The 26,629-nt window shown below is 41.8% G+C and overlaps 1 protein-coding gene and 1 long non-coding RNA gene across 2 annotated transcripts in view; both read right to left on the bottom strand.

Annotated features, from left to right (window-relative positions):
• The window catches only part of LOC136368610 (uncharacterized), a 169,221-nt gene that overhangs the window by 39,575 nt on the left and 103,017 nt on the right, over nucleotides 1-26,629 (bottom strand). The gene's annotated exons all lie outside the window — the stretch shown is intronic.
• CTCFL (CCCTC-binding factor like) lies at nucleotides 14,243-25,345 on the bottom strand. Its single transcript, XM_066331040.1, has 9 exons — nucleotides 25,205-25,345; nucleotides 23,913-24,120; nucleotides 22,139-22,309; nucleotides 21,333-21,466; nucleotides 19,585-19,705; nucleotides 18,194-18,343; nucleotides 17,350-17,510; nucleotides 16,448-16,568; nucleotides 14,243-15,307 (listed from the first exon to the last, which is right to left on the bottom strand). Exons 1-9 carry the CDS (start codon nucleotides 25,343-25,345, stop codon nucleotides 15,180-15,182), a joined length of 1,335 nt encoding a protein of 444 aa, XP_066187137.1. The 3' UTR covers nucleotides 14,243-15,179.

Raw genomic sequence — 26,629 nt, 5'->3', positions numbered from 1 at the left:
CTTCAAACCCCACACACCTTCAAACCCCACACACCTTCAAACCCCACACACCTGCAAAACCCCATGCACCTGCAAACCCCACGCACCTGCAAACCCACACACCTTCAAACCCCACACACCTGCAAAACCCCACACACCTGCAAAACCCCACACACCTGCAAAACCCCACACACCTGCAAACCCCACACACCTTCAAACCCCACACACCTGCAAACCCCACACACCTGCAAACCCCACACACCTGCAAACCCCACACACCTGCAAACCCCACACACCTTCAAACCCCACACACCTGCAAACCCCACACACCTGCAAACCCCACACACCTTCAAAACCCACACACCTGCAAACCCCACACACCTGCAAACCTCACACACCTGCAAACCTCACACACCTGCAAACCCCACACACCTTCAAAACCCCACACACCTGCAAACCCCACACACCTGCAAACCCCACACACCTGCAAAACCCCACACACCTTCAAACCCCACACACCTTCAAAACCCCACACACCTTCAAACCCCACACACCTTCAAAACCCCACACACCTGCAAAACCCCACGCACCTGCAAACCCCACACACCTTCAAAACCCCACACACCTTCAAAACCCCACACATCTTCAAAACCCCAAATTCGGGGCAGCAGAAGGGTGCTCGGGATGGGGTGAGATGGGTGTGTGTGCTCAGGGAGGAGGAAACTGGGATTTTCACAAGGAAAATCTGGGAGCAGAGAGAAGATACCCAGCACAAAGGGCATGGGCAGATAATGAGAGGGGCCAAGGAGGAAAATATTCCTTGGCCTTCAAGGTGCCAACATCTTCTGTTCCAAGATTTGCTGCGTGGGTTTGATTCTCAGGGAGGGAGAGCCAGCAAATTAAAACTGGGCTCATTACAATTACAAGAGGAAGAGGAGGAAGAACCTGGTGCCCCGGGTGGGCAAGGTCCATGATTTTCCACCCCAAATGGGCAGCCATGGGATGGTGAACAAAATCCTATTCACATTTATCCCCTCCAGGTGGAACAAGGCAAGAAAAAGATGCTGCTGGATTTTTGTTCAAGTCGTGGCATATTGCTTTGTCAAAAAAACCAAATAAAAGCATGTGCTGGGATGGTCAAATGCAACAGGAGAAGCACAAGACAGCCCTTCTGAGATGCTGGAAATGCTTCTCTTCATAGCCCACTAATGAACACAATGATTCCACTCCAGGCAATTACATAAGTTATTTAAAAAATAATTATGTAAAAGCAGGAAATGTCAACATGCACATTACTTCCTTTCAAACCATTTTCTTGGCAACCAACCCATCTGTTCTACCTCAATCCTTCTTCCGAAAGAGAATTAATGTTCATCTTCATCAGCTTAACATTTGAGGAAGTTCTGAAATGACTTTACCTACACAGCATCACCTTCTCTGCCTTGCTGCTGCTTTCTCCACACCTGCATTCTTTTCTTGCCTCTAACTCTGTGTGAATAATTACCATTGCGAACACACTTATATACCAATTTTCAAGAGGAAAAAAAAAAAAGGCCGTACTCAATAGCAACATAAATTTGGGTTGTAAATTGCCACACAGCACAATCACATTATAAACAACTCTGTCCATGTACAGCTCCACTGCCTTTGATGCCCAGCCAGAATTAGATCTTTTCAACATTTTCTTATTAAGCATAAATTACCAAACAAACCGAGCGTGCTCCAGTGAGAGGGCCTTGAGGGAACACCTTGAGAGTCCAGGTGCCAGGGTCTCTTTGTTACATGTTGATAGAGCCTTTCAAATATTGCAGCCTCTGGAGACGCATAAAGACTCAAAATCTGCTGTTTTTAGTGAAAAAAACACTTTATCATTCCTGGATAAAGTCTGCCTGAGGAGAGAATCACACCTTTTGATTTCACCTGGGCTCACAAGGAGGGATGGCACAAGAGGTGAATTGTGTGTGGGGAGGTATTTTCAGTGTCACTTCAGCAGTTGGGAGGAAGGAGACGCCCCTGGGGATAATCCCTGGGGGAATCCTAATCCCAATCCTAAAGCCAGCCCATGGAGCAGCTGCTGGCCCTGCCTTTGGAGGAACATTTCCAGGTGCTGAGGGAGCCAGGAAAGAGTGAGGCATCCCTGTGGGAAGGCAGCAGGACCCTGTGGAGGCTCTGCTCCATCTCCTCACAGCCCCTCAGCTTCTCCTGGGCAGGAGGGAATCTGGCCTTGCCCTCCCAGCAGAGTTTTTCCCATGTTCTCTGTACATGCTTTACTATTATAAGCACAATCATGGTGAATGTTTGTGCAAATCATCAGCTCCGAGTCTTCTTGGTATACTTCATACCTCTTTGCTACTATTCTTAATTTTACTCGTGTTTTTGGAAATATTACCCCACTTTCCTGGAAGCAGATGCCCAATTCACAAAGCAGGAAGCCAATGAGAAGAGCAAACACTTCTGTCTAAAATCATCAGTGGAGAACTGGCCCCTGTTATCCAGTCCCAGGGCTCACAAAATGCTCATTGCTGAGTGTTTGTGAGACGTATTTTTAAAGCAGGCACTGTTTAAAATATGCACAATTAATATTAACAAAGACCTGCCGTTCTCAGGGCGAGTGGCTGGAACAAGTGCTGCCTTCCTTCTGCTGTGCAGTGACCTTTTGGTGTATTTTTAGGCACCGTCCTATAAGTAATGTGTCTTGCACAAATTGCTTCTGCCCAGATATAAAGCGACATTAACCAGGGGAAGGAGAGGGCAGCACGGCGGGGAATTTGTGTTTTCTAAAATTGGGAAAACCAGAAGAGTACCAGGTTTTCTAAGAGGATTTTTGAACTGGATTTTACAGGATCATGGACCATGGATAAAGGTATTCACAGTGGACTGAAGTGCAGTTTGATCCTCCCATTTTTGAGTAAAGAACACTGCAGCAAGATAAACAGAATTAATAAAATCAATGATATATTTAATTAGAAGTGCTTGTGTCTCCCAGGGAGGACAAAGATAAATTTAGGTAACTACTCAAAATTTTCAATATTCATAACTTTAAGCTAAAAACTAAAGTTAGAAGAAATCTGTTTGGAAAAACTGCTGGTGAAAGTGACTGGTTTCCCAGCCACAGGAAAAATCAAAGTGTTCTGTGGTATATAAGTGGCTCTCACAGTTATATAGAAATATTTACCAATAATGGAAAGGTCTAGGAAATTACATGAAAGATTAGGACAATATAAGGTTGAAGAAAACAAAATAAGCTGTATTTAGCTGCCAGCTAAAAAAAATGGGTTTGTCTGTGTGGTTACCTCACGGAGAAAAACAGAATTTATCTGTTCCTACCCATTAACAATTAGAAAAATTAAGTTCAAAGACTAATCCCCAGTATGTGAAGGATGAAACATGTTCTAAGTTGGCTTTTTAATTTATTTACTCAAGATTTCTGAAAGAAAAAAAAAAAAAAAAAAAAAAAAGAGGGGGAAATAAAACTCAATATGGAACTGCCTCTGAAGCAGAGAAAAAAACCAGGGTGTGATTGCAAAAAGGATCACTTACTTTAGGTGACACTATCGGACATTTTTCTTCCCTGGTACATCACCATTAGGCTCCTTATGAAGCTCATTTCTTTAAAACTCTTTTAAACAAAGACACCTTGGCAACAAAATGACTTGGTTTAACTGACACCAAACTATGAAGAAAAAAAAATCCCATTAAATCAGATTGAGAGGTGTAGTGTGTAGCAGTTTTTCATTTAAGACTTGGATAATAAATTCCTCTGGTGTAATGGTGCCACCAGCAGATAATAGTTAGAACTGGGTTTAGCTGTAAAACCTACATGGATACAAATTTCTCTGTGGAGGTTATTTAAGCTTCCAAGAACATATCCTTTTATATTTTAAAAACAATATTTTGCTAAGAACACGGAGCTAAAAATTGGTTCTGAATGTGATCTATCAGTAGATAAAACTTCAGATTCATAATCCTCAGTGCAAGTTCCTCTATGATTTATAAAGATGAAGTGTTTGGGTCAGTGTGGGTTTTTTTTTTCCCCCAGTAAAAACGTGGTTTTTCATGCCCAAACAACTGACAAACATTGGAGCAGTAAGAGCAACATTAAACTGTGAGAACTGAATGACTGGAACCCCTCAGTTTTTTGTCTGTATGAACACTGACCTGATAAACGTTAAATATCTGAGTGGAGCAACACTTTTTGTCCAGAGATCCAGGATTCATCACTTCTGTTGCAGAGGGAGAACTGAGAGGACTTGTTCCTCCAGCCACTGCAGGGTTGACTTCCCCAACATTCCTGTCACCTTTTTATCTACAGCACCTTCATTAGGTTTAAAATTATTCCTTCTCGTTCCTATTCACCTAGAGGCTTTAGGAATTTGGAATATAACTACAATGGGAAGAAGTCCCTGCCACACCGGTGTGGATTTCCTTCCAGCCAAGGAACTGGGAGTTTGAGCATGGAGCCAGCAATGTCCTCAAACTAAACTCAACTTCTCCAGGAGTTACCCCAGACTGAAATACAAACAGGGCAATGAGAGAAGCAGATCAGTTCTCAGAAGACCATTTAGCACAAGCCTTCCAGTGGCTGACATATGGATTTGGAGCATGAGGATATTTGTAGGAAACACACAAATCCTGCAATCCTTCACAGGCACAGCCCCTCCCTGTGTCGCTCTCAGGTTTGATGGAGCTGACCTGGAGCACTCCTGGCTGCCCTGCAGGGCCCCAGAGTGCTCCAACCCACAGCTCAAAGTCACTGTCCCCCGTTGAGCACTCACACTATTGCACCTGCATATTTTATTTCTCACACAAAAGGTCAAAAGCTCGCCAGCAGGCTGCCTGCCTCCTCAGACACACAATGCCTGCAGAAAAAGAACTCCAAGGAGCTGCTTGCCATAATTCCCTGCAATTTAAGACTATTTATTTTTAAAACTTTTGCTGCCAACCTCTCCATCTGACTGTCACCCTCTTGCTGAATTTCCCCATCAGAACGTAGTAATTTATTAGAGATCAAATCCAACCGGTTATTTGACTGTCTTGGTTTTAAATACTACTCAAGCTTTTTAGGCTTTTTAGCTCTGAATCCTTTGGGCTCTCTATAATTAATGTTCCTTGAGCAGAGGCAGCGAGGGGCTGGCTGTGCACAGCCCCTGTTAACCCTTTGCTGAGACCACCACAACCCCAAATGATCCACTCCATTTATTTCTACTCCTGGCATTTGGGAATTCATCTTTCCCAGGAGTGGGATGAGCACAGCCACCCTCTGCCCACACGATCAGAAACTGGTCTGCTCTTGCAAATGTTAATTAACAGATGGGGGGGGGTCACACCCACACAATATGGCATTTGGGGAGGGACTGGAACTTCCACAAAGCTTCTGTGGCAGCTGAAGGGATTTGGGATGAGGGGAGGGGGATGATCAAGTGAAAGGCTGGGTATCTGCAGTGTCAGGTGTCCATACAGTGCCTGCAGTGGTGGGGCAGCACAAAAGGTGGGTGAGAGAACCACCAATTAAATAATAAGCCAGCAATTAAAAAAATAAGCCAGCAATTGAGGCACTTTCTGTGGAAAGGGACCTGGGGGCCAAAAAGCTCAATAAGGGTGACCAGGGAGCTGCTGTGGCACAGAGCCAACAGGATGCATCACCAGCACCAAGGGCATCACCAGCAGAGATAAAATCATCATCCCACCCAACCCAGCACTTGTCACGCCTCACCTGGAATACTGGGGTCACTTTTGGTCCCTGCTATGCAAAAAAAAAAGATGTGGGAAGGCTGGAGACAGTCCAGAGAAGGACCACAAAGGTGATCAAAGAACTGGGAAGATGCCCTGTGAGAAAAGGTTGAGAGATTTGGGGTTATTCAGCCCTGAGAGAAGGTGGCTTAGGGCGACCTCCTCACCATGATCCAAGATACAAAGAAAATGGACATTCCCTTTTTACAGGGAATATCTTTTACAGAAAAATCTCCCCAGGGTCTCCCCAGTGCTGGACACTTTTAAGGTTCAGCTGGACTGGATGCTGGGCCATCCTATCAAGACTGTGATTTTGCCTAGAGAGGTTCAGTCATATGATCCCTGAGGTCCTTTCCAGCCTGGTATTCTGTGGCTCTCCGAAAAATATTTATGAGTAAATATTGAATTTTATTCCTACATTGAAAGATAATCTCCTGTGCTCTTTAGGTCAATATTAGCATAGCCCAGAGAGGTCAAATAGCAGATATTTGGCAACAAGTAAAAACCAGTGCACAGTAAAAGGAGGTTGACAGTGAACACATTTTCCTGTAAATTTTAGCATCTTGTTACCATACATTTCTTCCTCCAGCTATGTGACCTACAGCCATGAATGGCAAAAAAATATAGCCAAGAATAGGAAAACAACAATATTAATCAATATTAATGAACTCTCAGGTATATATTTTTCCTAGTGAGTATTTCATGGTTAGGAGGGCTGAATTCGACCTTGAAACATTCCAATAATCGCTCATAAAATAAATTCACAGAAAAATTACTATATTTGATATTTACTTATTAGAAATTGCAACTGCCATTGGAATTTTGAAGGGGCTGCCCTAAGACAGCCATGTCCTTTTCTGGGTGAACTATTTAAAGCAGTATCCTTGACTGAACTTCCAGCATTTTAGCTAATTTGACCATGTTTGTCTTCCACCCGAAGCACTCCCAGCAAAAATAGCTGCCAGAGCTCCTGTGCAGCAGTTGACTCAAGAAACTCTGGTTTTTGCAGTTCTTTTCTGCTGTATTTTAAGAAGATTTTTTTCCCAAGTCTCTTATCAAATAGCTTTTAGTAGTGACAGATATGTTTGGTGTAAGCCTGTTGGTTTCCCACGAGCAAGAGCTTCGGGGGGACTTTCAAGAGTATATTTGAATTATAGACACTGAATGAATCATAAATAAATACCAAAATCTCTGGGAGGCACAAAAAACACTGCTTCCTGTTTAGATGAATAAAATGGCAAAAGGCATAAACCAAATGACCATAGCATCAGATTATAATTGTTATTGAACTAATGCAAAAAATTGTAAAATTCTATTCTGGGCCACGCATTTGTTATTGCAAAGGAATTTCCAGCAAAGAAAGCAATTTTACAGACTGCATGCATATTCTACTGGGCTAAGTGGAGTCTGAAACCTATAAACAATTTGTACTAATCTAATTATAAATGTACTAATCTGTGCTGGCACAAGGCCATGCTACTACCTACTTATTTCATAATAGTAAAGACAAGTTTAAATTAATACTTGCACGGGAGGTATACGAGGTAAAACCATTATGTCTCCGACAGCACAGCTTTCAGCAGTGAGGAAAATCCCAGCAATTTCCCTGAATAAAAAAGAAACTGGATAAATTGCAACAGGAGAGCAAAGCTTTGTTGTTATCCCTACACTGGGGTGTAGTTTAGAGACAGCTCTTCCCTGTCACACTTGCTTGGAGTTGATAGAGAAAAATCCAGGAAGGAGGAAATAACAGCAGATTAAAAACCACTAAAGCAGCTTCCAGAAAATGTTCCTCTCCCCCTGCCTTTGTGTGGGTCTAAAGGAACATGCCTGAACCTGCAAACCAGCCCCAGAGAGCATCAGAGAGGAACCAGCCTTTGTTCAGGGCAAGGTGAGGGTTACCCCTGCACTTCTTCATTCTGCCAGCTCCTGTAACCACAGAAAACTGACACAGGGCACACACAGAGCCTGAGAGGGGCATGAAAATGCTCAGCACCAGGCTCCTGCAGTGCTGGGCTCTCTCTCACCTTCCCCACCAGCGCTTGGGTAATCGCCGTCCTTTGTGGAGCTCTGACATAAAACAAACACGGCAACTTCTTGCAAAAACAAACATTTTGCTTCCCATCCCTTGGGCCTCTCTGGTAAAAGAAAAATTTCCCCAATGGGCAAAGAAACGGTCTATTAAAATAGGAAGTGCTGTGTGTTACACACAACATTCAAACAGTTTGAGGTAAAAAAACACAATCTGTTTGTTGTATTTGAGGCAGTTTCTGCCTTTTCAATTCCTCCTTATTGAGCAGAACCTCTATTGAATATTTCTTACTCTTCATATAATAAAGTCCAAAGTGCTAAGGGCTGGCTGATTGATACTGGTGTCATTTCCCTAGTTTCATTCTGCAATGCAACCAACAAAGCTTTTGGATTTCCAGGCCTTGTGAAGGGCTGGGAAAAAAGCTAATTTTGTGGCAGGGCTGCTTCTTGTGTCCTGTTACTGTTCATTCTCCAACAGAAAAGCTTTTGGTATTAGATTGTGATGAAGTCACTGGACAAACTCAAGAAAAATGAATCAATCACTGTAAGAAAAAGATGCACTTTCAAGTTAAATATTATGAATTATGTATACTCATTCACGCTGCTTATTGATATTTGTTGTGAAGTAACAACAGCTTGTGTATTCATCAAAGGGTTCAACACTAAATGGTAATTTTATGTTAGAATCACAATTACTTCCCTGTTTCAGGATGCAACTATTTCCTATTCACCTGCCAACAGGACAAAACATAATTGGATTGAGGGAAAAAAAAATCAAAAAAGCTTTCTCCATTTACGTCTAATGAAGGAACTTCTTTGATTTAAGGATGAAGTTCACTGCCAAGTACAGATTTACCAACAGTCACTGCCCGATGCTCTGCGAGAGGAGCTGCATCCTCAGGGTGCAATTACAGCAATTATCTGGATGGATCTTCTCATCAGCGACCTTTGACTCATCCCCTACGAACTGTCAGTCTCCATCACCAGATGGGGAAAGCAGTTTTATTGTTTCCAGCCATTAGCTGCTGCAGAGAGGGAGGAACCCCCCGAAGCACAGCCCGGCTGCCCAAAGCGCAGAGGGGAACAGCCTCCCTCCTGGCAGGATGGAACAGCAGCACCCTGAACACGCTCCTGGAGCATCCCTCGCAGGCACTGTGAGGAAAACAGAAAAATAACTCTTTGTATCCAAAGTACGGGTGCATTGCCTGAGGTTAAAAGGTGGGGGTTGTTGGTTGTGCATCACTTTTTTGGAGGTTTGTCCCAAAAGAAGACACAGCTGCCTCACTTTGCATTCAACTAGAATGAATTCGCTATCTAGCTGATATTTTATTTTCTGTATCTGATAGTTTCTTTTCTATAAACTTACACTTCTGCAAAGATGGAGCGCAGTCTTACCTTAACACTATTATGATATTTATTGTCCCACTAATTTTACTAAAGCAAAACTGCAAAAACGTTGTCAGAGGGCACGGCCTGGAGGGTACAGCTCACATAAAATTAAACTATTTCAATTCACAGACAGTAAAGCTAAATGATGAAAGGATAAACAACTCCCTTCAAGCAGCAGGACATTTAAAATGGGATTGGCAAACACCGACTATAAACAGCTTTACAACTTTCACTTTGCAGTGGAACAGCTGATCATTCCTATAACAGAACAAAAAAATCACCTTTGCCACAAAGAGACTTTAGCTCAGTTCTCTCAGCTTACAGCTCTTCCAGAAACAGGATGTCAGTTCCAGGCTTAATTATAATCACCATTAGCTGCTACCATTTAATTAGTTGGTAATAAAAGCAAGTCTCTTTCTTATCAAAGCAATCAGCAGTGTCACTCCTCTGCAATCCTCCCATTAGCTGCAAATGTTGTTATGTGGACAGGGCAGGGATAGAACCAATCTGGGGTAAAAAACCCCAAACAACCCCAAAATCTAAAAATAAAATAATTTAGGGAGGCAATTCAAACAGCCAGCTACCAAAGGAGATAGAAACTCAATTCTTCATTGTCGAGTGCCAATTCAAAGTGAAAACAGATTGAACCAAAAGTGTCCAGAAATGCTTTCCCATTCCGTAATGCTCACACCCCTAACGCCAGACAGAGCCCAGCTGTTTCTGCGACTGACTTCAAACAATAGCTGGGCTGTTTAAAAGTTTAAAAGCTGTTTAAAACAGGGAATGATGTTTGCCTGAAGACATACTGCATTAATGCAAATTGCTTTCAAATGCACATCTAGTTTCTTAAGCAAAACAAAACCGAGATATTAAACTGAGTGGAAGTTCCTGCCGGAGCCATACACAACCTGTCAGCCACAATTCAGTCACCCATTAGGGGCTGCACGGATTGAGCTTGCATTCAGGGAGAAACACAGCAAAAGGGGCCTCTGTTTGTATCAAAGGAAAATGTTTTTAATTCCACTCTTCCTACTTTAGAAAGGCCTTAGGACTACGGAGTCTGTGTTTGCTCCTTTTTGGACCTTCCAATTACCACCAGATGAAACTCTGTGTCTGCTTCTTCCAAGATGCTGCACACCACTCGTGCCCGTGGCTGTTTAGTCATGCTGCCACAGCGCCTTCCTATCAGCTGAAGCACTGACCTTTAAGAAGTTATAAATGTTATTTCAGCTTTAATATTCTGATTTTAATGGCTCTGGAAGTGATTAACAGCACTAGCTCTATGTCTTTAGGTGCTTGCCTATTTGCTCACCACCTTCTGCTAGTGTAACTTAATCATCACAGGCTGCAGCACCCCAGGTTTCTATTTCTGGTTCCGTGAGATTGAAGGAGCAATAAGCAGAGCACACTGTACCATCAGTGGGTTTCATTGCTCCTGCAAGCAAGAGGATTAAACCAGAGATTCATTTTGTTCTGTGTGTCATCTTTCTCATGTGTACAATGGAGACAACACAGCTATGGCTGAGAGACAGAGAGGCTTCCTCACAACAACAATTACACTCCCATCTGTTAATTTTTTGTCAGTTATCTTTGCAGTATAGTTGTGAGATTGTTAAATAACCAAACTCGTGTAACTAACAAAAAGTGATCATGGCAAAGATCTCCAGGAATGTGCCGACAGACAGCAGACATGTTTCCCTGATCCAGACTCAGCAGTCAGCAAAAAGAAAAAGATTTGAAAGACAGGAAAGAGACTAGTTTGGATACAAAGGACAGGATGCAGGAACGTTCAGATGACAATTCAAGAAAATTTCTTGGAACAGTCACAAAAATGGAAATCAGCTGGAAATCCACCATTTCCTTGTATGCTGTACAAGAATAATGCTTAGAGAGTGAGTAAAGACCATCTCATGGTAAAATGTTACATCACAGCGTGAGAAGTCCCAGTCCTTGTGGTGATGCTGACTGCGCACCATTTCCACATTGTTGTGTCAACACTCAACTTGGAGAACTTTAAAAAAAGAAATCTACTGGATTTGACAAGCTCCTCCTTTATCAAAGGGCCAGGTCACTCCTCACGGCCACTTCCCCTCACCTTAAAGGACTTTCTAAAATTTTCCTAACAAATGTATTGCTTGCTAAAAGCCCTAACATCTCTTTAAGTAAAATTTCTTAGATAAGCTGCTTAAATTATCAACAAACAATAACTTTTTTGATATGTTAAAAAGACTTATCAGCAAGAGAAGATCCATTACCATGCCCCAGCCCAGGCTCCCTGCACCTGCCTTGTGCTGCTGGAACTGCCCCGAGCTTCCACGGGGCCAACTCAGCCAAAGGGCAAACAAACACAGCCAAGGCAGAGCAGGGCAGAAGATGTGTCACAGTCCGTGACCGTGGAGGGACCAGCTGAGCCTCTGCCAGCCCCGCCGGGAGAAAATTCCCATTCCAGGCACAAGGCAGCCCCAGCCCAGCCGGGCTCCAGTGGAAGACAAGGCAGCAGCGCGCTCCCCATCGTCTCTCCTGGCTGCGGTGACAACACTTTGTAGTGACACTAGGACTTAGGAACCTGCTAAGAGAAAAAAAGAGCTCTTTTTATATGGCCCGGACACGGCCAAAGCCATGGAGGGACGGGCCGAGGGAAACTGAGGCAGCAATTCCAGCACCTCGGAGCCGCTTCCCTCGGGCTCCCGGGCGGCGGCACCGGGCTGCCACCTGCGGGCAGCGCCGGGAATGACCGATCCTGGCGATGGGAATGACCGATCCCGGATCCAGCACCGGGAATGACTGATCCCGGATCCAGCACCGGGAATGACCGATCCCGGCAATGGGAATGACCGATCCCGGATCCAGCACCGGGAATGACCGACCCCGGACCCTGGAGTGGCTGATTCCCGATCCAACACCAGGAATGACCGATCCCGGCAATGGAATGAGCGCTCCCGGACCAGCACCGCCCCTGAACCCCTGCAGCAGCTCCTGCAGGAACACCAGAGCCAACTTCCAGTCTGCTCCTTCTCATCCCCTTGGCAGAGCCCAGGAATCCTTTGAGGACAATTCTTCCAGATTTCAGGACGCAGTTCATTCTAATTGACACATCACTTCCACAACGCCACGTCACATTTCAGCATCACTGAAGCGACTCTTGGGTCAAGTCTGTTTTATTACAGAGTCTAAATAGTAAAAAATGTATCCAAAGGCCTGGTTTTACTCCTTCTCTGCTTTTTATCTGCTGGGTCTCTGCAAAACTGTATTTCCTCACACATTAACTATTTAAAGCACAGACAATTTCAGCTTACAGAGGAAACTCAGAATGCAAGTTTCCTCTTCTTACCCAAATAACTGAATTATCTCAGAACACTGTTACATAATGCCACAGAACACTCCAGTATTATCTGGTTTAGACATGAATAATTCCTATGTATTTAACAACTCCTCCACAATTAGTAAATTAAAATATTTTAAATTTGGCATCTGTTCAGAATATGTATTGCTTAAAAAGATGTTAATACATATCTACTGGTCTAAAATATGTGAGTAACATAATGAAATTAAATTACCTTTGTAAAATATAAATCAGAAGAGTGATGCAAATATTTGCATTTGCATAGTTATGCAAATTCTTAATCATGAAGAACAATCACTGCTGTTAAAAAGCATAAGACCACTAGGAATGGCTCCTGAGGAGGTCAAAGCATTCTTTCTTGATTCCCAAAATGACACATTTATAGCTTCTAACTACTGAAATAATAATTTGAAAGTTCAGAGATAAAAATATCTTTTATTACTACATTCACATTCCACTCCATGTAGTCTGATTTTTAGAAGTCAGCATGGAATGAGTCAGCTTTGTTATTAACAATTCAAATGAACAATATATATTCAGCAAATTGATCAAGGAATTTAAACAACTTCTAAAATTAATTTTGACAGAGCAATCTGCTGCTTAGAATTTATAACACAAATGGAAACAGCACAACAAGAATAAAGTTAACAGTATTATTTAAGCAACTATCATGAACAAAAGTATTAAGTCCTGTCACTGGTAAGAACAAATGAACTTACTGAAATTTTACCAGCATGAAAACAGACATAGAGTAATCAATATGAAACCTTTATAAACACTGAAGTAACAGCTCTGTAATGGAGGGACAAAACCAATGAGGAATTTCAATGAATTCAAGGCCTCTGACTTCTCAGGGTTTGCTACAAAACTGAAGGAGGTTTCTGGTACTAAAGTGGCAATTCCTGTTCCTGTGTTTGACTGAGATGACTGACAAAGGTCTTGGTGAGGCCCTTGGTGTGCTCTCCATAAATGGGATTATTTTCTGTAAGACTGCAATTATCTCCTGCTAATACCAACATCCTCCCTCATCTGCTCACCGTGAGCAGGGAGATCCTGGGGACACTGTGATAGCTAAATTTCCCGGCACTGCTGTGAATTAAAGGAGTTATCCTAGGACAGGCATGTAGACATGCTACCAAATACAGGATAAGGATATAATGTTAATAAACTAACTGGCCAAAATGTAAAGTTTCATTTTGAACAGGCCATTCAAGGTAAAAAAAAAGTTTAAAGTTGCAGCTGCTTGCAGCTCACCTGAGGTGCACAGCACAGGAATTCTCTGTCCCTGACCACATCAGCAGAACCAGCAACCACAGCCTGCCCAATGTGCAAACCAAAACCATTCAATACTGGTCAAATTCCACACCATAATGAAGTTCAACACAGATGTTAATCTTGAAATAGGGATGAGGTTTTTCAATTAAATTTAGTGGTTACATGACCTAATATTATTAAATTGACCTAATATTATATTATTAAAACTTGCTAGTTATGCTGGTGCTTATTTATAATCAAATGTAACATAAGAATAGCAACATTAAAGATGAATATTTAAAAAGTATTTACAATTTTATCAGGAGGCTTCCAAGTGTTAATTATAAATGGCAAAAAAAAAAGTGTGAATAGTGCATAAATGACAATTGTGATCATTGTAATGAATCATAAAAATTAATAATACTTACTGTAATGACTCTAGTAATTATTAAGAGTTAAACCCAGTAGTTCTTATAACCTAAGGAAAGTTAGAAAATTGTATTTGACAGTAAACTCTTTTCTGATTTTTAAGTATACTATAAACATGAACTTTCCTAAGTAACACAGTTGTGCTTTATTGAAGAAGCTAATTAAAATCAAAGTCGTGGGCGTGGTTTGGATCTGGTGCTAAAAGGGAAGATCACAAACTTACATGGAAACACTTGTAAGGCTGCTTAAAGGAGGGATAAAGCAAACAGATCCCACCTGCATTCAAAAAAAGACTCAGCTAAAGGTCACAGAAGGTTTTACATTCCCAGATTATGGGGTCCTCCACACTTCTCTGCCACCCTGCTCCATTTTTGTCATGCAGCTCTGTCTGCCCAGCTAACTGAGCTGAGAAAAACTCTGACAAAAGAGCAGTTTCTAATTACCAGTATGAGGCATAAAAACTGGTGCTTTTCCACAGAACTGTGTCATGCATTCTCTTGCATCATGAATTCGATTAGAAACGAAAGTGTTTGCAGAAAGGAGATTTAGTAAATGTACCTTGTACTAAAAAATCGTTGCCCTTCATGTGCTCACCTCAGCAAAGTATAAACACTGAAATTCAGGCAGCTCTCCGTGATACTGAGGGATGAATTTGCCTCAGATCAATTTGCAATTCTGTGAGTAAAGCTGGAAAAAACCAAATGCAAGGTGAAACGACCCATCCATTCTTCAGTACAGGACTCTGAAATCAGCTGCTTTTCCTCATGCTGTTATTACATGGATGTAATAAACCAGGTGAAAGTTGTCTCTAACTTTCACACTCTGCTATGATATTTAGGTTACACAGTAGAAACTGCAGCAAGAAGAAACACAAGCACAGAAGGGCTTCAACAGCTTCCAACCAGCATCTTTTCTACCCTTCTAACTGGGGGTAGCTCCACACTTTGAACTGTTCAGTTACAAGAACTGAACAAGGAATTCCAGTCTCTTTGTGCATTATTTGTCCATCAGGTTGAGGATCCATTTAATGAGTTGCTTCTGCTCTGTGCTCCCGAGGAGTTGCTGTTTCTGCTCCATCTAAAACAGGAACAATCTCACTGGCACAATGTTCATTTTTTAAAGTAGAGTCACCTTGGAATGATTTCAGGGCAACTTTGGAAAAAAAATTAAATATTGAGATGATTAACCAGACAGACAAGTAAATATTTCAATAAATTTAACAAGTATGCAATTTCATTTAGTGGCAAAAATGCTGCCAATATGTAACTACAGCATATCTTTTATCTTGCACTTTACTTGGGGAATGAATATATCTTCTGTTGAATATTACATTACAAGTCAGTTGCTGAGTTTGGTATTCTCATCAGGGGAAAACTAAGCATTTTTAAACTGGAAATTTAATTATCATATGCATCCTTTTTCTTTTTTAATTATTAGCAACAGCAAATCACTGACAGCCTCAGTCTCACAGGTCATCATCTGCAAAGCCACACTGAGAATCCCACAGGCCCCTTCAAACTGTGCAAGAAATGGACAGTGATATACAAATACTTGTAAATGTCAGTTTTGGGGGAAAACCTTCTGGAACAGCACAGAAATGTCTAGGTTTTGTGTGAGTCAATTAATGAACTGAATATTTGCGTGAACAACATCTGAAGATACATGATCACAGCTCTAGAAAATCAAGCTTTCAGATGAAGGTATTTACAAGATACCAAAAAAGAAATTGTTTGCATGTAGGAAAACATTAATAAAAAGCAAAATCAAATTACTGCAAAAACATAAACACTGCAGCTGTAACATTTCTCTCTAACCATACCATTACAGCCTCACCAGTGAAAACAGAAGTGTCAATGCTAATGTAAACTCAGCTGCTGATATATATTCATTAGATTCAGAAAAGCTCCAACATTTCTTTTCCTCACCACGTCAAGCTTTCTCTCAGTGCAGATACAATCTGATACAGCAGAAGGTGAGGTTTAGGGACACCAAGGCCTAAGGTGTATCTCCATTCTTGTCTCTTACTCCACAAAAATAATCTGAAAGCATTGCCATAAAGGGAGTTTAGGAACTCAGTTGCAGGAGCAGGGAACAGCCCGGGATGGTACCTGTGCAGTGACCCAGCTCACATGACAAGGATTTCTGACACACAATAAAGCCTATTCTGGAGTATTCCTCCATTATTAGCTTCACTGTGATACAGTAATTAAGCAGCAGGGAAGATTCACTGCCTTAGCCTTTTAGTCTTGATTCTAATTTACATGATTAAATTCTAACTTAGTCACTGATTACCTTCTGGCTTAGCACGCTTCGGGTTCTCATGGAGTTTATTTTTGCCTTTGCTTCCTTTTCTGGGTGTAGCAGTTTTTGCCCTCACCAATCCACAATTTTCAGCATGCTTACATATATTACTCTGTTAGCATAATGAAGAACAAAAATATCAATCAAATATTAATCTGTGTAAGCAATTTAACACACAAAAAGCAAATATGGTTCTGACAGACAAATTCTTCAATGCTGAGTGGAGACTGACTTATTTAACAACTTCCATAAAACTCCTGAAGAATTTCCAGAATATATATTAAAATTCTGCTTTAACAGAACATTGCCATTTGGTGGGTATAAAATAAAATTTATCATTTCCTGGTTCCTCGATAAGCAATAAAGTTTTACATGTTAAATCTGTATGTGGGAAAAGGGTCACATTTACTTTAAAGTGTGCACAGTTAACCCAAAATGAGAATATGTTCTCATTGCATATGGTTTTGAAGTGAATAATTTCTTACTTTCCTTGCAGAACTGGTCCTACCTATCCTAAAAGTACTCTTTGAAATAAATTTTTCAGTTCAGGCTAGATTTATTCTGATTCACCACTGAAAATCACATTTCAGGCTGAAATACTACATTTTTTTCTTTATCACAACATCCCTGAAAGTGATTGCAGTTACTTCATACTTCTAAGCAGTCCATGTACAAAAGATTTACCAAGAAGATAGACTCATCCTTCGAGCATTTCGATGCCACTGTTTATTTGTGAAGGATTTACTCTGGAAATAAGCACCTCTCCACTACTTTAGTTGGAGTGCAGTCACCAAAGTCTTTTAATTTCTTGAGGTAAATATAACCCCAAAGCCAACTGTGCCTTACAACACCACCACCAGAGTGAGCAGTATTTTCCCAGGGATCTGAAATACCTGGTTACACGTGCAGCTGCACTGAGCACACCTGAATTCCTTCTCATTCCTGTGAGTCTTCCTGTGCTGAAGGAAAGCATAGCGCTCGTGGAAAGCCGCCTCACAGTCCCTGCACTTCACTGCCTCTTCCATGTAGGAATGCAGATTCCTCAGGTGGACACCTGGACAGATATTCAAAACAACTCATTTTAATGGCAAGGTTTGTATTTACACAGTTTTGAACAAGAGTTTGGGTGTCTATAGCCCTGAGTAATGCAAATCTGGTAGAGGAAAACACAGAAGAACTTTCTGTGCTCTCTGCAGTAGGGGTAAAATGGACAAATTAGTTTAAGATTAAACAAAAGCTGCAGCAAGATGTTGGAACTTCCCAAAGGAATCGAGTGGTTTTAAGCATGAATCTTACTGATTTCAGTGGAAATTGTTTAACAAATCAAATACTTAAAAAAAATAATCCAGTTTTAATACAGCGTTTTCATGTATTTCTGGAAACTTAGAATTCCTATATAGGCTTTGTTGTCACTGGTCAGCTCTATTGCTGCCAACACTTCTTCTGAAAAAAACAAAAGGTCACAGTGCCAGAGGTATCAAGCAAATAATAATAATAAAAAAAAGCTAAATATTTGCTACTTTGCATCATAAGCAAATTAAAACACCAACCACAAGATGTCACCACATCTCCTTGCAGGAGGAACTTACCTGTAAAACTACAAATGCATTTTACTTAAAATATTCTGTGATAATATGAAGTCAGCTATAACATATTCGGTGAAATTTTGTGAAAAATTAGAGATTTCCCCTCTACTTATCTCCACATTTCATTTTCAGTCTTTTCCTGTAAACTCACCCAAATCACTTTTTCGGGAAAGGAAAGTACTGCAGTGTGGACATTGGTGCTTTGGCACATTTTCTCCATGCTTCTGTAACATATGGATTTTCATGGTTCCACTTTGAGTGAATCTGGCTTGGCAAACGTAACATTCATAGCGTTTTTCACCTATTAAAAAGAAATTAAAGTAACATATGCTTAGAAACTCTACTTATTTGATATAAATTCCAATTCCCATGCAATTCAACGTCCACGTTCTAACAGCAACAGTTTCCAGATCAACTAAAAGTTAATGTTAGTTGACAGTACACAAAAGGCCAGACAGTTCTCCAGAAGTTTACATAACTGATTGCAACACAAAATCTTGGCTTTCCTGAGCCCACAAGTCAAACTGCTGAAGCATAAAGCCATTTATATAATTCTAAACTAGGAACCAGGAATTGTCTTAATTATCCTCTATTCTCCCTTGCATTATTCATGAACAGAAATGCAGAATTATCTTCAAATATGCAAGGAGAGAAAGTCAACAGCAGTAAGACATCATGATAAGAGTGACACACCATCAGCCATTGATAATGGTGAGAAGAGAAAACAGGAAATTATTTTCTTGCCTTTCTTCCCCAAAAAGCCACATCAGGTGTGACTATCATTAAAAATTAAATCAATACTGGCAACTGGCACAGTTTTGAACCAGCTCCAGACTGGTTCTGTGGAAGAAGTCCCTGCCAGCAGTGGATAACACTCTTGAACTCTTCCAGTGGTTGACTCTCATAAAAAAATAATTCAGTTTAATTGCACCAAACTGTCTCAAGACATGAACCAATGCGTGACAAGTGGGGATATTTGGAAAATTTGATTCAAACCACACTGTCACACTCTGATTCAACCTAAAACATTAATCAGAGCACAACTTACATATCATAATTGAGCCAAGTTAAACCCTGAAGTATAGATTAATACTCAGTGCCCCTGAGATGACTTGCATGCTACAGAGCTATGACAAGAACACACTGCTTTCAATATTAAAGCAATTTAATTCTTTGTTGACCAAATTAATTGCTGGCATTCTGGGGTCACAACAATATCCATGTTCTGAACAGACACTTAAAAATTTCTCACAGATACCTCTCCATGTAAAATCAACCAACTGAGAAATAAAAGTGACAGCCTGACCCACAGAAAATGAAATATTTTTCTAATATAAAAGAAGTTTAGGAGGAACAGCAAGACTAGCTACTAGCACTGCTGGGCTTCCCACTGCCAAATCCAGAACACTGAAAGAGAACATGCTTTTACTCCAAATCACAAATTTTAAAAAAGCACATTTTGAGGCTGAAATGAGATTGCCCTAACCCTATGAATATCAAGGAGCTGAGGCCCTGGGCTTGATGATGGCCCCAGAATCCTACCAGTGTGAGTTAACATGTGCCTTTTCAGTTTGTAGGCATCTTTGCTTGCATAGCTGCACAGGTGACAGGGGTAGGGCCTCTCTCCCGTGTGCGAGCGAACGTGGCGCCTCATCTTGCTGGCCTCAGAGAGAAATGAGAGGTTTTCTAAAGTAACATCCACATTGGAGATACACTTAATTAAAATATAAGCAGTTTTACATACTACACCTACTGCAATTTGAAACATTGCATCAATCCCAGATTTAGCACTCTCACATCCATGTTATTCCCTGCACAATCAGCCTGTTGTGGTTTTAGGACGCTCCTGCACTTTTTCCCCAGATTATCTCACTTCCATATTTAGTGTCCACATTAGCAAAATGGGATTTTTTATAATAAGACCAAAAAAGAGAACATTTAAAAAAGAGGATACCTACTATTGTCAGGCTACTTGGATATACCAAACATAAAATCCTTTGAAAACACTCAGGAAAATAAATGAAAGATCAAACTCATTATCCAGAGTCTATTCACCTTCAAATCCCAATGAAGCACCTTAGTTACAAAGTTTAATTCAATTCTACTTTTTTAATGCTGGTTTTCTGATATGTTCTACATAAATATTGTAGGTACCCAATTAGGAGTTATGAAATGTTCAGTTCCTCCATTCATAAACACAATTAATGAATTCTCTGCTAGTTTCCTTCAAATCAACACGACTATTCACTTAAATAAAATTAAACATGACTGTCAACCTTTGTTACACTAAAGTGAAATAATTTGCAGTACTGGAGGGCTCCTTCAGCTTTCCTCTTTCAGGTAAAGCTTACAGGAATGGGAGTTCTGTACCAGCAGTGAATGCTGAACAGCTCCTTATTGAAACAAGGGAAAGAAGAGGGTGATTTAGTATCAGCTGTCAGGGTTTTTAAAGATGCAAGCTATCAAAAATCTAATTATTAAGATAAGGTGTGTGGAGTAAAGTTCAGGATTGCTTACAGCTTTAGATCTGGACACAGCACAAATTCAGATATTGAACATCCACTAAACTGTGACAGTGATTCAATCCCAGGTGCATTTCTGAAAGCCTGTGCACCCAACGCAATTGCAATTTCCAACAGCACCCTTAAGCAGACTCTAAAGTATTTTGTTCTTGATGAAGAAAATTCTAGTCCTGGGAAAAAACCCAAACATCATCAAGCATATCAACACAATACATGAACTTCATCTTATACATTAGCTAGTATTGTCCCACAGTACTTGGAATGTGGTGTAAATGAGGACAAATAATATTTTTGTAGGACCAAAATCACGCAAACACATTGTCATAGCAGCATTTTTAGCATAACAAAAGAAAAAAGCTCTTAAAATGAAACTAGTCAAAAAAACCCTACATAATTGTATAAATATTAACTTGGAGTAACACATTTGCAAATATGACATGGACAAAGTAAGAGTTCCAGGAATTCAGGTTACTCATTCGTTCTTTGCAGGATGATGGGGATGAAATGAAATGAAATGAAATGAAATGAAATGAAACGAAACGAAATGAAATGAAATGCATGGCACCATGAAGTTGTAGCCATCAGCCACCTCGCAGTAACACAACAGCCACATAACAGAGAAACACAATCCATCAGTGTGTCCAAGGCCATCAGCAGAGCCTGGACTTCTCATGGTTACAAATTTGGACAAAAATTGTATGGACATTAAAATCCTGGCACGTGAAAACCTTCACATTCTCCCAAAAGATTCAGCAAAGCTGTGCTTACTTCTACACTGGAGTATTCACAAATTGTGCACTTGAAAGGCTTCTCCAAAGTGTGTTTGTACCTCCTGTGTCGTGAAAGCTCCCCGCGGGTCACAAAGGCTGTGTCACACTCACTGCATTTGTGGGGTTTGTTCCCTGCAACAAAACACCATGAGACTTTTATTTAACACCACAGCAATGTGATTTGTCTGCCTTAAATAAACATGCAGAATTTTTTAATAGAACCTTTTCTGATATTCTGATTTTTTTTTTTTTTTTTTGCATTCTATAAATCATAGATTTTGTTCCCCACCCCTGCCATGGGCAGGGACATTTTCCATTATCCCAGGTTGCTCCAAGTCCTGGTCAACTTGGCCTTGGACACTTCCAGGGATGGGGCAGCCACAGCTTCTCTGGGCAGCCTGTGCCAGTGCCTCACCACCCTCACAGTGAAATTCACAGAATTTCTTTCATATATATGCACACAATAGGTTTATTATAAACACAATTTATCACTTTGTTTCATATGTTTATATGACAAAATGGAAACACCACTGAAAATTCTATTCTGCATGTCAGAATGAAGCACAGCTGAAGTCACTGGTCAGCTGACAAAAATTGCTAGAATGGTATTTAACAAAATTAACAAACACACACACAGAGTTCCTAACTACAGTCCATGTCTTTTCAGCGTGGAACGCCACAGAAAATCAGAGGAATTTCTGGGCATAAAATGACCACAGAACACAGCTGTAAGGCAAAGCCCCTTGCCTGTTGACTCAGTTTTGAAGAGAGTATGTAACATGAAGTATTTTCAAGCATTAGTACCTGTATGTGCATTCACATGGTTGTGCAGCAGAGTTGCTGTACGGAAGGCCTTCGAGCAGAGGTGACACACGTGACGTTTCTCATCTGAGTGGGCTTTCAAATGATGCTTAAGACTTGATAACTTGACTGAGGTGAATGTGCAGAAAAAAACACTTGAAACATTCTTGTTCTCTTGTTGGAACAAACACACATTTGCACTGTACACGGCACAAAATAATGACTTTACTTTTTAAAAACACTGTACCAATTTCTAAACAGTCCCTCTAGTCTGAGTAAAAGTACTTCAAAGTTCTGGATCAAAGGATTCATTAAGACTTCAGTGATTTGCCCTCAAAACTGTGTTATTTGTTAGTGGAACAGTTTAGAATCTAATCCCAGGAAACCTAACTCCTACCCTTGCTCTCACCTCCAAGACAGGATGAGACTTCTCTCAATACCATCATTAAGACTCATAACCTGTGCAACAAACTTCCTGATAACAACTGTGTAATTAGCACTAAGTAAGTTTATTCAAAGATTTGGAAATGGCAGGTTAAGCTATTCCCAGCTTTCTGGTGTTGCTGAATCTGTAAAGTGCATATAAAAAAAATCATGATGGTAAAAGCCTCTTTAAAATTTCTGGTTGAATTTGAGAGGAAAAAAAAATCAGCTCTTTAGAGAAGTCGTAGAATAAAGTTCGGGGCACAAGAGTAATGAATTTCTTTTGAGAGTAACAAGTTAAGATTAAATGTGCAACACTTTCAGTTATGAAGAAGATTTGAAACTGTGAAATGGCAAATACGTCATATTTGAAGAGTCTTTCCAGAACAGTTGTCTCAGCTCCCAAGTGTGCTGTCTGTAATGATTTTCATGCTGAGACCAAAATGCATTTTATACAACGCTTTATACCACACAGAGATGTGCAGATAACACTTCACTTCAGTAACAGCAAACAAAACCACTTTATTGTCATTTATTCATTGTGGATTCATGCCCACACAAAGGAACATTGTTAGCTTTGCTAAAGCTGCTCAAATGTGCTTCCTATAAAGGCTGTAACTGAAACAGGGGACATTAACAATTTGTACAGTATCCATAGAGAACCTCAGCCAAGATACCTTAACTCCCAGATAAAACACACACATTTACAGACCCAACATCATTGATGTCATCCAATTTTTACAGTACACACACAGTTTCTAGGGAAACAGATGCTTATCTGCTCTCTTCTGAGTCAGTCCTTAACTTCTGTAACATACTTTTACGTTTTGAACATCTTAAATCAGCCATTTTCTGTTACTGTTATTTAGGTTCTGGGAAAGGCTTTGCTGACAGGTATTGATTAATAATTGCCCACCACCCTCTGCTGGCAACGTAGAATCACTCTAAGCTCAATCATAAACCCTCAAACAATTGTATTTTGAAGCTGAATGAGTGAATCAAGACACTAAATAAATTACTAGGTTTATTCAAAGGCACTTATACAATATTAACTTTGAAATCTCCCTGGAGGTTTCAAATACCACACACTGTTCAAAAGACCATTAACTTCTAAATGCCATCCAAAATGTCTCTCCTGAACACGAGGCAGATGACATCAGCCTGAACAAGATCTTCGAACACTTAGGGCTGAAGGTATTATTTCCTCTTCCAAATTTCCAGAATGTTAAGACTTAACCTAATCTACACTTAACAATTACTGCTGTGAGTATTTAATCTAAACCTTCAACCTCAGTTCAAAATCTTACTTAACATGCCTTATCTAGAAATTAACTACAAAGATTATTACTTCTACCTTTTTCCTGATGTGGAGCACGAGCCTCAAATTTTAGATTCTTGAGATTTCTTACAACCGTTTGTTCTGATGCAGTTGGATATTTCTGCTCTTTACTTTCATCGATTAAGTCTGACAAATCATCACCCCCTTTGCAGCTCTGACTCTTTGTTTCCCCAACAGTGGAAAAAACTTCCTTTCCTTCTCCCTCTTCAGATGGGCTCAGTTGCTGGATGTTATTTTCAAATGCAATGGCATCGTTATCTCTGTCAATCTATTTTAAAAAAAGAATATGTTTTACAACTTTCTCAATTAAAGGCAGTCGCTAGTGGCAAATCAACAGAGCAGTCAACAGAATGCAAGCCACCAATCCTTTCTGATTTTCAATCTTACAAGTGATGGACAAAACTGCAACAAAAAAATTTGCATTTTGCACAAAGCAGCCTAACCAGTAGGTTACAATTAAACACGAATAATTACTAAAATTATGCCCTCCCTCTTCAAAATTTTGTATAAAATTTCAGGGCATCATTTTAAGATTGCAGCACTGAAAACACAAAAAACCTGTATCTTTATTTTTTAAACTGAAGGTCTAAAATTTCATTTCAGTATATTTATCTTTTAAAAGAAAGTGAGAGGTATGCTCTGTTTATAAACAAAATTAGGACTTCTGCAGGCTAATTGTAATGCTTTCTTTGTCATAAAGCAATTAACCAGGTTGTGATACTTCTTGCATTAGCTAGACTCAAATATGGCAATATGACCTACCCCAGAAATTATCTAGTGATGCACGAATTTTATAAGAAAAAAGTAGTATTTTATGGTAAAACCAATATAATAGCTAGCACAGAACAAAACAGCAGTGTTTGCATGACCTTTTTAATAAAATCCATTTCAAATGGGACTGCATTACGTATCCAGCTTTAACAACGACTGCAAGATTGAACTAATCGAATTAAGGAGAAAAAGGGAAATTCTGTAATGCCACTTAAGAGATGGAGGCTATCAAACCAAATAGTACCAAACTGCTGAACTAAATTAAAGACTCCTCTGAATTTCAACAGTTAAATATCACCTCAATATCATCTTGATAATCTGGGTCTCTTCCAACTCGGAATACTCTCTTAATCTAGAAAGTCTAAACTTCTAGTTCGTCCTTTTAGAAACGAGACGAAATTATAAAAAGATGTACGGGGACTTAAGCCCAACAAATTTGACTAAATAATACTAATTTGGTCAGAGCCATATCGGTGTGATAGTAGAAGCTAGCGGGGAACAACACACATCTATTTCGCTTTATCCAGAACTCGTACCTCCATCAGGAGCGTGTCCGGTGGTTTCTCTGTCGCCTTGCTTCCTGCACTCTTTTCTTGCCCTTCCTCTTGCAGAACACGGATCTGCGCTGTCCCCAGGTCACAGAAGACGCCGATGCGGCTCCGCAGGGCGAGCGCCATGCCCGGGGCTCGCTGCACGGCTCAGCCCCGGGGAGCCGGCGGGCCCGGCCGCCTTCACACACTGCCAGGGCAGGCTCGGTGTTCTCCGCCGCCACGGGAGACAGCCCGGCCAGGGCAGGCAGAACTGCCTTCACACACTGCCAGGGCAGGCTCGGTGTTCTCCGCCGTCACGGGAGACAGCCCGGCCAGGGCAGGCAGTGCCTTCACACACTGCCAGGGCAGGCTCCGTGTTCTCCGCCGTCCTCAGGAGCCAGCGCCCGGCCAGGGCAGGCAGTCCCTTCACAGACACCGAGGGCAGCCTTGGTGCTCTCCACCGTCCTCAGGAGCCAGCACCCGGCCAGGGCAGGCAGAACCTGCCTTCACACACACCGAGGGCAGCCTTGGTGCTCTCCACCGTCACGGGAGACAGCCCGGCCAGGGCAGGCAGAACCTGCCTTCACACACAGCGAGGGCAGGCTCCACGTTCTTCACCCTCCTCAGGAGCCAGCGGCCGGCCAGGGCAGGCAGAACTGCCTTCACACACACCGAGGGCAGCCTTGGTGTTCTCCACCGTCCTCGGGAGCCAGCACCCGGCCAGGGCAGGCAGTCCCTTCACACACAGCGAGGGCAGCCTTGGTGTTCTCCACCCTCCTCAGGAGCCAGCGCCCGGCCAGGGCAGGCAGAACCCTGCGGGCTCCCTTCACACACAGCCTCGGCGTTCTCCACCCTCCTCAAGAGACAGAGCCAACTCCGATGGACCCGTGTCCCACCCTCACTGCGGTGTCCGGCTCTGCTCCTCTCCTCCGCTCAGGCTCAGCCTGGCCTCTCTTTGCGCTGCCGGCCTTGGTTTTCCCGCAGCCCTGTGGCACGGTGCTGAGCTGCTCGACGTTAAACACGCGGGCAGACCGCGGCCGTTCCGGGGCGGCCCGGGCCCGGCCTGGCCCCGCAGCCCCGCGGGCCGCTCGCCCCTCAGCGCTCCTGGCGCCGGGCTCCGCTGGCCCCGGGCCCCTCACGGCCGCCGCGGGCGGTTCTCCCGGGCTCTTGGGCCGGGGCCATTGTGCCCGGGCTGCCCCTGCAGGGAAGGTGGCAGGGAAGGTGGCAGGGAAGGTGGCAGGGAAGGTGGCAGGGAAGGGGCTCAGCGCCTGCCGTGCCCCTCGGCCTGCCCTCCCTGTGCCGCTCCCTCAGCAGCGCCTGGAGTGGCAGCTCACTCGTGGGTGGCAGCTTTTGGGGAACAGCTGCCTCTCACCTGTAAATTCCCTACAAAATACAAAGTTTTGTGTGCGGAGGTTTCCCTCCCAATGCACC

This window comes from Sylvia atricapilla, chromosome 16 (genome assembly GCF_009819655.1).
Source record: "Sylvia atricapilla isolate bSylAtr1 chromosome 16, bSylAtr1.pri, whole genome shotgun sequence".
In the NCBI taxonomy this organism is placed as follows: domain Eukaryota; kingdom Metazoa; phylum Chordata; class Aves; order Passeriformes; family Sylviidae; genus Sylvia; species Sylvia atricapilla.
The sequence above is the reverse complement of the archived record's forward strand: the minus strand, read 5'-3'. Positions and strand labels throughout refer to the sequence as shown.

Excerpts from the sequence above, each read along its gene's own strand:
- CTCFL (XM_066331040.1), bottom strand. The coding sequence starts at position 25,345 with ATGGCGCTCGCCCTGCGGAGCCGCATCGGCGTCTTCTGTGACCTGGGG. Across the intron at positions 22,310-23,912 it reads TGCTCCACATCAGGAAAAAG|AGAACAAGAATGTTTCAAGT; the intron begins GTAGAAGTAATA and ends TGTTCCAACAAG. Across the intron at positions 21,467-22,138 it reads CCATGTGAATGCACATACAG|GGAACAAACCCCACAAATGC; the intron begins GTACTAATGCTT and ends GTTTTGTTGCAG.